Below are 12,964 nucleotides of genomic sequence, written 5' to 3' on the forward strand. Positions count from 1 at the left end.
TTTTCTACTCTATCATTATTTTTCTATTCTATCAACTGCTGCCAGTAAAGGCCTTCTTCTAGTTTGATATTTGAACTTCTCCTCATTTTTCAATATTTATCCTTCCTGGTAGATATCCTTCCACTTATAGTCTACTTATACTCTTCATGGATTCATGGATTTTAGTAAGTGAGGCTGATTATATTTCTGGGATGATGTTAACTGACTTCCCCTTAATTTTGTTACTTGGTATTGCTTGTATTCAAGTCCAAAACAGTTTCTTCTATACTCTATCACCCCAAAACAAACAACTAGTTTTAAAATAGTAGTTTAATTTAGAGAACTTTCTGTCCTTACGAAATGTATTTTTATTCAAGTGAGTGGCCTGAATAATAACTTCGGGGGGAAAAGTAATTTTAAAATTTCAATTATAAGTGAAAAGCAGAGATCTACAACTTTAATTAAAGAAAAAAAAACTGTAATTGTCCAGACTAGAGTTAATATTGATTTTTGTCATTTATATGATAAAATTTGCCCTTTAATTTCAGAAGTCTGAGTCTGAAGAATGTGGCGTCGCATTTTGTACGTTTGAGTCGTGATTTGCAAAAGTTCAGATCATGTAATTTAATGCACAGCTCTACTGCTACAATGTGTTTCTTTGACAGTATTGTTGCTGTAATCTCTGTATGCATTTTTATTAAATTTCATTGTTTTTCAACTAATAAGTATTCATTTACTTCACCTTCTACTGGAAAAAAACAAAAGAACCCCAAATCTTTATAACAAAAATTCATAGCCAGACAAAAGAAAACCCCCAAAACAAACCCACACTGACCATTTCAAGAAATCTAATGAACCTTTTGCATATTGGTCTATCACTTCTTGGTCAGGAAGTGAGTCTCACTCTTTACCATTGTTTCCCTGAAATCAGGGTTGTTTATTTCATTGTTTAGAGCTCTTAAAGGCTTTCACAGTTGTTATGGTGTTGTTGTTACTGTATAAATGTTTTTGTGATTCTGCTCTCACTCTCCGTCAGTTCATGCAAGTCTTGGCAGATTTCTTTCAAACCATTTAATCATATCTTATGGTGCATATGGTACAATAGTATTGTGTTTCATATACTATAATTTGTGCAACCATTCCCCAACTAATGGATACCACCTTAGTATTCAGTTCTTTGTTACTACAAAATAATAATAATTGATAACACTTACATAACATTTATTGTGAGCTATTGAGTATGGTAAGCACTTTATAATTATTTTCTCATATGATCCTAACAATAGCCCTTCAAAATGGGTGCTCTTATTATCCACATTTTACAGATGAGGACACTGAGAAAGACAGGGGTTAAAGTGACTTACCCAGGCTCACACAGCTAGTAAATGTCTAAGGTTGAATTTGAACTCAGTTCTTTGTGAATCCATGGCTAGTACTTCATCAACTGCATGACACCCCCCAAAAGAGCAGCTATTCATATTTTTGTGTATCTGGGTCTTTTTTTCTTTTCCTTTTATCTATTTTGAGTATAAACCCAGTAGAAGTATTGCTGGATCAAAGGGTACTTTTGAGGTATAATGCCATATTATTTTCCAGAATGGATGGACCACAGTTCCACCATCATGCATGTTAACAGTTAATTTGTAGATGGAATGTGTAGCCAATGTAGTAGAAATAGCAGCAGTCTAAGATTCAATGGTACCATGTTCAAGACCTGGTTCTGAAACTTACTCTGTTTCCCTGGGCTAGTCATTTAATGTTCAGCTCCAGTTGGGAAAAATTGCCTCTGGGGAACTTCCTAACTCTTGGTTTCTGTGATCACTGATACTTGATTTTCTCATCTATAAAATGGGAGCATTTATACTTTCCCTATATATGTATATCTTACACAGTTGTTATGAAGAAAGCATTTTGTAAACTGTGTACATTGATGTGAACTATTTGTTATTCTTCCATTTGGGAGATCCAGAAAATTGATATGCTATCTGTTTCTTTTGTTAGACATTTCGTATATTCAAATACACATTATCAACTTCAGCAGAGACTAGTTGTATGTTTAAAAAATTACCCTCTATCCCATCCCACTGTCTGATGATTACTTTCCCTTTCTGTCTAGGTGGAGGAAATTGTTGATGTTGGGTCGTTTGCTCCAGAAGATATTCATATTCCCAAGATTTATGTTCATCGCCTTATAAAGGGAAAAACATATGAGAAAAGAATTGAGGTAATTAACTCCACATGTTTGTCTTGCCCAAGTGGTTATAGGGTATTGAGAGAGGAAGGTGGTCAATATAACTTGTATTGGGGGACTTGGGTTCCATATTCCTGTCCTGTGGAGTTTGTTGAGTCTGAACTCCTTAGGTCTAAGAATTAGGGTTCTCTGCACATCTTAGAGCTATCTCATCCCATCAGAAACTTTAGTATACTTCTAGAATAATGATTCTGAAAAAAATGTGTGTGTTGGGGGGGTGGCAGGCTGGTGAAGCCTGTGGAGTATCTTATCTCAGAATAATATTTTGAAAATAATAAAATAAAATATGTAGGATTACAAAGGAAACCAATCATACTGAAATGTAATTATCAAAAATATATTTTTAAAACCCTACTTTTAAAATATATTTTTAATATAATTTTTAAGACCTTAGGTTAAGAACCCCTTCATAAGAGAGAGCAGTTCTGAAATAAGAATCTTGTATTATTTTTTATGGATTTGTGAAGATAGGTACCTAAAAACAAGTTTCATTGATATAGTGTTCATGAAATACTCTCTGTACAACAGCCTTGTAAAGGAGGCAAGCCTTTGTGAAATCCCCTGGCCTTCAGTGCTTGTTTCCTAACATTGGGAGAGTTTATAAAGAATGGTACAGGTTCATTGGTTCTTAGGTAAAGAAAAGATAGCTTTACCTTTGGTAGTGCTGTTCAGCTGTCTCTTGACCACCTACAGACCAGGACATCCATTTCCCTCTTCCTTCACTAACCCTACCTTTCCACTAGAATTCAGTTACCATTGCATGGGAGCACAGAGGAATTCATCTCTGTTCATCAGCAGCTGTGTGTATGTGTGTGTGTGTCTGTGTGTCTGTGTGCATCTGTCTGTTTAATTCTCTGAGTCCACAATGAGCATCTAACTACCTATTCCACACTTTTAGTGGATATTTATGACTGATTATTGAGCATATGTTTTTCTCCATTTGCTTCTTTTTAAAAATAATTTCTCCAAGTCCATAAAAAGCATCCCAAACTAGGAAAATTCTGTGCTTGACAAGAGCTAGACAGGATGGAATGGCAGCCTGTAAAGCATGCACAGCAATCAGACTTCATATTAGGGCATGATTCATTAGGGCAGCAGAGGGACAGTAAACCAGAGACTACGGGAAAGGTACAGGCAGAAAGGCAGTTTGAATTATAAGATGAAAAGTAATCAAGAACTGGAGGAAAAGGATAGGACAATAGCAGCTAAGGGCACAGAAAGAAGGTTTTCCAATAGACTATAAGAGCTTTGAGGATAGGGACTACTTTCATTTGTTTATACCTGGCACAGTGCCTTCTACAGGATGGACACTTAATTAAGAGTTTATGAATTTGCATTTTGTGCCGCTTCCTGGGCTTTTTTTTCCCCCTGGTTCTTAGGGGTAGGAGCTGATTCCCGTGGAAGTGGTTTGAGCCCTGTTCATGGGGAGTACAGAAACAGCTCTTGATGAGCAAATCCTGACCGCACTAGGGACAGGAACAGCGAAAGTGACCTCATTTTTCATGATGTTATTGAATCCCCTCAGAATCTAAGGAAGAACCATGTTAGACAAGTTTAAAGAGTGGCACTAGTGGCAGTCAACGTGATAAAATCAAAGGGAAATATTGTCTAAGGAGAGCAGTGAAAATATCTTCCTTTTCCGTATGCATTTATTTTCTCTGATTGGCCTCTCTCCTTCCCCCCAATACAATTTCTAGTTTTTTTCGAAGTGTATTTCCTTTGCCATTTCTGCACGAATCCTTTTGGTAAGCACGCCATCCTCTTTGAAATTGTGTTGAACTTTATATATTCTTTGTGTTTGTTTATATGTTGCATGTTCCCAGTCAAATGAAAGCTCTTTGCAGGCAAGTCCTAGTTTATTTTTGTCCTTTAATCTTAGTTGTGTGCTTTGTGAATGTTGTTGTTCAGTCTTTTGTGACCCCATTTGAGGTTTTCTTGGCAGGGATATGAGAGTGGCTTGTCATTTCCTTCTCTAGCTCATTTTATAGAAGAGTAAATGAGGCCGGCAGGGTTAAGTGACTTGCCCAGGGTCATTTAGCTAGTACAGGCCTAAGGCCAGATTTGAACTCAGGAAAACAAGTCTTTCTGACTTCAGGCCTGGAACTCTATCCACTGGGCCTTGCACATAATGGGCATTTAATAAATTTAAATTGAATTGAATTTAAGGTTATTTATAGTGTCAACTCTAACTCAAACGCCATCCTTTTTCATTCATTAAAATTTTATCTTTTATCAGTGATAAAATGCAAGATATAGTAATAATAATGTGAAGTGTAATTTCTGCTTGTTTTTAAAGCGTCTGACAGTTCAAAAGAAGGATGGTGGGAAAGCCAAATCCAAGCCTGGTGATGATGTAAGGGAAAGGATCATCAAACGAGCAGCCCTGGAATTTGAGGACGGCATGTATGGTATCCTTTACTTGTTGGGGATTATGTAATAACAAAATAGCACTCGATTTGATTGCCCTTTGTGAAGGGAGAACAGTTTTTATTTTAATGTGATGGTTTGGTGTTTTCACCAGTATATGCTCCATAACTTCAGCACCCCTCAATTTTGTGTATGTTTATATTTTAGATACTTCTTGTATACCTCACATACCTTTTTTCCTTTCCAGGAAGAGAAACTCTTTCTGTTCCCCACATCCCAGCCCCTCCTCTCTATTACTTTTATCCTGTTCTTTCACAGCCCCAACTCTCGATGAGAAAATAGAGCCTTCTCTCTTCATTCATTTTCTAGGTAGGAGTAAATCTCTAATTCTCCTCTCTCTCACATCCATTCTCCCCATTTATGCATTTTCCCTCTTGTGTTATGCCTTTGATAAAAGGTGTTGATAATACGTAGGGGATCATGGGATCTAATCTGTGGAAAATTAATTCAACTTTTCCTCTTTCCTGTCTCTGGAGCTTTATAATTTCCTTTAAAATCTATAGTTCCACTGGTCCTTTTCCCTTGGTGATCCTTATTTGTTCTTTCTTTTACTCCTCCTGTTTCTCTTATTTAGAAATATGAGAAAATTGATTTAAGTGGTTAGTTTTTTTCTTGATAAGTGTACTTCTTTGTGTTTTTGATGTTTGGGGTATTTGCAAATTTTATTTTTGTTCGCTTCTGATTTTTCAGGGCAAGAATGTCTCAAATGCGTTTGGTTTTTTTTTTGGAAAAGACTTCAATTGTTGAGTAGACTCAGGTTTACAGCATATGTTACTTTGTGTCACAGCTTGAATGCCTTTGCTTTTTGAAATAATTTCACATTCTTTTGTTTGATTCTTCAGGAGAGGTGAATGATACTGGGTTATTTAAATTGTCCTTCCTTCAAAATGGAAGGTCCTTCAGAATGGAAGGTCATTCTCCTGACTGCTTGCAAATGTCTTGTTTATTGTTGGAATTGAGAATTTTAACAGCCGCATGCCTTGTAGCTTCGGTTGTAGAGTTTTTCTCTTGTAGTGATCTGTGGATTCAGTCATGCCTTTGACACATCAGCAGTGTGACCACAGGACAATGCTCAAGGCAGTTCTCTAGGATTAAAACATTACAGAGCAAGGTAACCATACCAATGAAATCACAGTTTTCTATAAAAGAAAAATTCAAAAGGCAAATAGTAAAAATCAACACCTCCATGGAGACCATTGGGGTTCATTGAGCAGGGAAGTGATATGATTTTCATTTTTCTTATTTCTATAATTCTTTAAGGTCTTTAGAACATTTCTATTTTGTCTTTTGTCTATTATTTTTTTAAAAAAATATTTATTTTTAGCTTTAAACATTCACTTCTATAAGATTCTGAATTCTGAATTTTCTGCTCCTCCTTTTACCCTGTCCCCAAGATGGCAAACAATCTGACACGTATAATCATATTAAATACATTTCCATATTACTCATGTTGTAAAGAGGAATTAGAACCAATGGGAAAAACCATGAGAAAGAAGAAACAAAACAAAAGAGAAAATAGTGTGCTTCAATCTGCTTTCCGACTCCTCAGTTCTTTCTCTGGATAGCATTTTCCATCCTGAGTCATTTTGGAATTGTCTTAAATTCTTGCACTGCCCAGAAAAGCTGTTTATCAAAGTTGGTCATGGTACAATCTCCAGATTCTGCTCACTTCATTCAGCATCACAGAATACTTTCTTCGTAAAAATCCTGTGGGGATAGGTAGTCCAAGTATCATGTTATCTCTATTTTATAGCTGAGGAGAGATATTATGACATAATGGAATGGAGCACAGCATATGGAATCAGGAGGACCGAGACTCAAATCCTGGCTCAGAAACTTTGTAATTGTGTGACCCTGGGCAATTTAAGCTCTCCATTCCTTGGTTTTTTCTCATCTACAAAATAAGAGAATTTGACCCAGTGGTCTCTAAGCCCTCTTCTGGTTTGAGGTCTATCTTCCTGTGAAACTGAAGATCTGGGAAGTGACGTATCTGTGGTCACTTAAGTAGGAACAGTTGGAGGTGGATTTCAAACTCAGATCACCTGAGTCTAGCAATCTAACTGCTATTGCTACAACCTGTCTCAATTAGTCAATAGAAGGTATCTATTAAGAACCTACTATATTCCAGTCACTGCATTAAACCCTGGGGATATGAAGACAAAAACAAAATAGTCCCCATTCTCAGGAATCTTTCAGCCTATTGGGAGAGGCAAGATGCACATAGTTAAGCATATACAAAATTTAATGGAAGCTGTTTTGTGTTGTTTTGAGGGGGGGAGTCAGTTAGAAGGTGGGGTGATGTAGAAAGTTGTTGTGAAGAAGGTGGTGTTGGTCTGAGCTTTGAAGAAAATTAGGGTTTCTAAGAGGCAGAGGTGAGGCAGTCATATGTTCCAGGTGTAGAGACAGCCAGTGTAAAAATGTGGAGGTGGGAGAGGGAATGTTGCATGTAAGGAACAATGAGAAGTTCTAATTTTAATTGAAGTGTGTAGGGTATGAATGGGAATAATGTCTAAGAAAGGCTGAGAAATAATAACTAGCGTTTATACAGTGCTTTAAGGTTTGCAAAGTGCTTTACAAGTATTTTTCTTTTGATGCTCACAACAGTCTTGGGAGGTCAGTGCTATCATTATCCCCATTTTACAGGTGAAAAAATGAAACAGGCAGAAATGAAGGGCCTTGCTCAGGATCACATAGCTTGTGTCTGTGGTAGGATTTAAACTAAGGGCTTTCTGAGTCCCAGTCCAGTGCTTAACTCCAGTATGCCACTTAGTTGTAGATAGGTTGCTACCAGGTTTGAAAGGGCTTTAAATGCCAAAGAGAAGAATTTCTTTATTTTTTCTTTCTTTCTTTCTTTTATTTTAAAAAGGTATTCTTTTGAGTTCCAAATTCTTTCCCTTTAGCCCCTCCTTCACCCATTGAGAAGATAAGCATTATAAGGTAAGTCATGCAGAACATATTTTTATATTAGCCATGTGGCAAAAGAAAAAATAAAGTGAAAAACAATAAGCTTCAATTTGTATTCAGAGGTCATCAGTTCTCTCTCAGGAAGTCGATAGCATTCATCATCATCAGTTCTTTGCAGTTCTTGGATCAGTCTTGCTCAGCGTAGGTAGGTCTTTCACAGTTTATCCAGTATTACTGTTACTGTGTATGATGTTCTCTGGTTCTGCTCATTTCACTTTGCATCAGTTTGTACAAATCTTCCTTGGTTTTTCTGAAAGCTGCCTTATTTCTTATAGCACAATACTACTCTGTCACAAACACATACTACAACTTGTTCAGCCACTCCCCAGTTCATGGGCATCTCCTCAATTTCCAATTTTTTGCCACCACAAAAAGAATGGATAGACATACACACACATACATATATACATACACACATACATGTATATGTCTTTTGGTCCTTTCCCCTTTTCTTTGGTGTTGCTGGGTCAAAGGGTATGCAGAGTTTTTATAGCCTTTTGGGAATTGTTCTAAGAAGAATTTCTAGAAGTAATAGAGAATCCTTGGGGTTTATTGAGCTGGGAAGTGACATGATGCAAATTAACTGTGGTAGCTGAGTGAAAGACAGCTTGAAAAAATGGAGAGATAAGTCAAGGAAACCAAATAAGAGATGACTGTAGTAGTCCAGGGAAGAATGAGGGTGGTGGCAGTGTGAGTAGGAGAAGGTCAGATATGAGGGATGTTGTGGAGATGGAATTGACAAGTCTTAGCAGCTGATTGGTTATGTGCAAAGTGAGGATTCAGGGATGATAGAGGCTGTGAGCTAGGGTGACTGGAAGCATTGTGGAGATCTTGACAGACTTAGCTTCTATTTTCTTAGTAAAGTATGACACCAAAGTCCCGTGCTAAGAAAGTATCAATAAGGGCATCATCAGAATCAATAATCATTTCAACAAATAACAAAGCTCTTACTGAAAATTTAACTGTTAAAGTTCATATAAATACTTTATTATCTTACATATAAGAATCATATGTTAATATGGAAAGAACTGAAGAAGCAACAGGCAATAAATTAAAAGTTATTTTAAAAACATGTACATAGATCAAAGAAATAAATGAGTGAACCTAATAGAAATTTGTTTTTAAATTTTGTATGTGTTTCATGAGGAGAGAGAGATTTAGAATGGAGAAAAGCAGGACTGCAGTGACAGATGTTATGAGGTCTTTTTGACTGATGCCTGCTCTTTTTTAAAATTTTATTTATATTACTTTGAATTTGTGAAATAAAGCAAGCATTTTCATAACATAATAGAATTAAAAAATGATAATTGCACATGAAACTGCAAATCTATTATGGACAACTTGGTATTCCTTTTAAATACATAGGTTGGGATTGGGGAGGGAAAGAGAAAAGAAAAAAAAGCAAAGTTACATGAAAAATTAGCTACTAAAGTTTTGAAAGTTGGTTAATTTCTTCCACCTTTCTCTTCTCTGTTAAGAGCTGTGAACTTTTGGATTGGCTTCTTGTTTATGGAGGGTATCCCTTCTCCTCCACTCTACACATCCTTCTTTCTTCCTAAACTTCACCATCTTTAAAACATCCTCTATCTCCAGAGTCAACAATGGAGGTGGGAATTTCAAGTCAGGAGCTGAAAACAGCATTGTGCCTTTTCTGAAGCCCCAGCTGTTAGACTCTAAATGATTTGCCATGGATAATTGAGAACTGACTGTATAATAACCCTAATTAGCAGGGAACAGTAGCAGCTGGGCACTCAGTATTCTCCGTTGCCCTGCTGCCCATGGACGATATTCATAAGCCAGAAGATACAAATGGTCCTCCCACAATAACTAGTTTTTTAAAATACATAATACACAGACTTTTTACTTCCCGGTTCTCATCATAGTATCTGATTGACTGAATAGAGCTAAAGTACAGGACAAATAACAGAATAGAAAGAAAACAGAATAGGTTCATATTTCACTGATATATTCCTATTATAAGTTGCATCATATATTTTTACTGGGTTTATACCTGTTTATAATGAAATTAATATGAATACTGGAATTTTTTGAGCCATTTGGAGTTGCTGTGAAAAATATTATAGTTTTTGAAATATTATAAGAATGACTCAAACAAATGGTGAAGGTATGAGGAGGCCACGAAGGAATGGGGGAAAGAGTATTGAATTTGGAGGCAAAAGACTTGGATTCAAATGCTGGTTCTGTTGTGTGTGACCTTGGGCAAGTCACTTAACTTAAGTTTCAAGTTTCCTTATCTGTAAAATTAGGAGTTTAAATATGTAGATTTATTAAAGGCTAAGATTAAGTGTTATTGTTTACTAAAGATTCCTTCCAGTGCTAAATTTATGATCCTGTCATATAGCAGAGCAAAGTCGACAGGCTCATCACCTTGTAGGATTCTTAAGTCTCCAGGAGATGATCTTTTCCAATATTCACCTTTTCACGAAGTTTATAAGGAAATTTATTGTTTGTTAAAGTAGATATGATTTTGTCCCTGCCATGAATGCATGATCCACTTATACTATGCATTCCCATATGTGGAGCTCACTAAGCTAAGTGCTAGGGTGCAACATAGTTTAGATTGAAAGCATTATTTCTCCTTAAAGATCTTGGAGTCTGATAGGGAGATGTCACAAGATATCAAGCCATAGTATATAATATTATAAGATACATTTCAGGTATTTCAGTGGTGTCTAACTCTTTGTGACCCCATTTGAGGTCTCCTTTGCAGAGATACTGGAGTACCAAGAGATACTGCCATTTTCTTCTTCAGCTCCTTTTACAGATGAGGAAACTGAGGCAAACAGGGTAAAGTGACTTTCCCAAGGTCACACAGCTAATAAGCATCTGAGGCTTGATTTGAACTGAGGAAGATGAGTCTTCCCAACTCCAGGCCCAGCACTCCATGTACCTTGCCATCAAGTTGCCCTGGAAGATACATTACAGAATTTTAAAAACATTTCTTTGTTAGTCTCTCCTCTACATAGTACCATTTTTCCCATTCTTATCATGTTTAAATAAAATTATTGATACATTTTATTTTGTGTAATCAAATCTTTTAATATGGTCAGTGTGTGTGGGCTAGTTGGACCACTGCATCCTCCTCTACCCCTTCTACCCCTTTTGTAGTAATTTTTTGCTTCACAGTGTGGAAGTAACTGATGTGGTTCGCATATCTTTGCAGTTGGTAGGTCATACTTCTGAATCATTGCCAAATGCTTGTTATTTGTGGGAATGTTTTCTCTCAGTAGAGATTGTCAAACACTAGATAACCACTTGTCATGCAATGTTGTAGAGCAGAGCTTTAAAACATTAGTCTAAATACTCTCCAACCCTCCTGGGATTGGGAGACGTTTAGCAAAATAAATAAAAATACAGTGGAAAATAGATGATGTTAATATGTGGTTTTCTAAGTCAATATGCGACCCTCAGGGATCCCTGTTTTTGGTTTAGTGGTGCCTGTTTTTATAGTAATTTGACACCATTGCTGTAGAAGGTCTCGCCTTCACATGTGACTTGGATTAAATAGTCTCTGAGAGCCCTTGGGATTTACTTTTGATGCTTTCCTATAAAGAGGGTAAAGGACAAGTTCATAGAGTGCTGGGGCTGGAGTGGGAAAGATTCATCTTCCTGAGTTCAAATCTGACCTCAGACACTTAATTGCCATGTGACCCTGAGCAAGTCATTTAATGCAGTTTGCCTCATTTTCCTCATCTGTAAAGTGAGCTGGAGAAGGACGTGGTAAAACCATACCAGTATCTCTGCCAAGGAAACTCCAAATGGGTGCATGAAGAGTTGGACAAGACTGAAAATGAGCAAATGATAACTAGAGATGGATGCTGCCTTAATAGCTCTCAGAGTCAGAAAATTCTTTGAATTTTACCCCAATTGCATTTCCTGAAACTTAAGTCTTCTTTTTCCTTTAGTACTTTTGAAGATAACACTAATGAACTAAATGTACCCCAAAAAATCTCCTAAAGAGAAATTTAGGAACCAGAAAACCTGGTTCATTAACTTTCAATAGTCTTTGCCTAGAGAGTCAAATTATCATCTTATTTTTTTTGATGAGTAGTTCTAAATAGTGAAATGATTGGAAGTTTTGGTTGGTTTGTTTACAGTACTTCAGGTAAGTGTGTGGACCCCTTAATAAAAAAGCAACATATAACTCATGACATATTTTTTAAATATGCAGTTAGTATGTTCTTTTATGGGAGACTGCTGTTCATACTCATGCAAGTAGAAGATTTTGTGAAATAATTTCCTTTCTCTATTCCAAACTGGACCTTGACAAGTTTTTTTTTCCAGCTAATTTGGGTATAGGAATCCCTCTTCTGGCCAGCAACTTCATCAGTCCTGACATTACTGTACATCTACAGAGTGAAAATGGAGTCCTTGGTCTGGTAAGATATACAATACATTTCTTTCTTGTCATTAGGAACAAAGGTGTTCAACATAAGTCAATTTTGCAGATAACTGAAATGTAGCCTGTAGGTGCTGTTAAAAAAACATGATGTCATTTTTGATGGATGCTTTCTAGAAAGGATTTCATCATATGCTTTCCTCCCAATTTACACAGAGCATTATAAACGTAATTTACCTTTTTGTTCATGACTGAGTCATCATAATGACCATTGTAGGGCCAATGTGATATTCACAGCACCTAGGGTGACCATGAATATCCTAGACCAATTCTGAATTGTGAAATATAACAGACTCTCCATATGGAAGACAGAACCAAAACATTTATTCAGACACAAGAAAGCCAAATCCATCATAGTAACAAAGACATCTATACACAGTAACAGTGCAGAGGGCAACACCATCCCCAAGTCTTCCCCATGCTAGGCTTCTCACAGACCAGCTCCCTTAAACAAATCACAAACAAGCTCTCTCAGGTGAGCCAGCTGCCTTTCCCAGCTCTGACTAGTCTAACTTCCCAGCTCTGCTCCACCTTTCCTGTTCCACCTGTTCAGGAAACTCCTTCTACCACATGTAACTTAACGCTTCCATGGGATTTAAGCAGGTCACATGAGTCTATTAATAAATGGGAAAGATCTTCCCATTTAAATTACCGTTACAACCATCTACTATTTATTATACTGTAATACAGAGCTAAGTGGCACAGTGGGTAGAGTATTGGGCCTGAAGTCAAGAAGAATTTGTCTTCCTGGGTTCAAGTCTAGCCTCAGATGTGTACTATCTGTGTGATCCTAGGGTAGTCATTTAACACTGGTTTCCTCAGTTTCCTCCCTCTAAAATGAGCTGGAGAAGGAAATGGCGAACCACTCGGGTATCTCTGCCAAGAAAACCCTAAGTTGTGTCAGGAGGAGTCCGACACCACTG

The 12,964-nt window shown here is 36.9% G+C and overlaps 1 protein-coding gene across 1 annotated transcript in view; it reads left to right on the plus strand.

Moving 5' to 3' along the window:
• The window catches only part of OXCT1 (3-oxoacid CoA-transferase 1), a 174,835-nt gene that overhangs the window by 87,485 nt on the left and 74,386 nt on the right, over positions 1-12,964 (plus strand). The window contains exons 8-10 of the mRNA XM_072605736.1: positions 2,096-2,203; positions 4,527-4,638; positions 11,927-12,021. Of these exons, the coding sequence (XP_072461837.1) occupies positions 2,096-2,203; positions 4,527-4,638; positions 11,927-12,021 (315 nt within the window). The remainder of the gene's footprint in view (positions 1-2,095; positions 2,204-4,526; positions 4,639-11,926; positions 12,022-12,964) is intronic.

The sequence above is a fragment of the Notamacropus eugenii genome, chromosome 4 (genome assembly GCF_028372415.1).
Source record: "Notamacropus eugenii isolate mMacEug1 chromosome 4, mMacEug1.pri_v2, whole genome shotgun sequence".
Classification (NCBI taxonomy): domain Eukaryota; kingdom Metazoa; phylum Chordata; class Mammalia; order Diprotodontia; family Macropodidae; genus Notamacropus; species Notamacropus eugenii.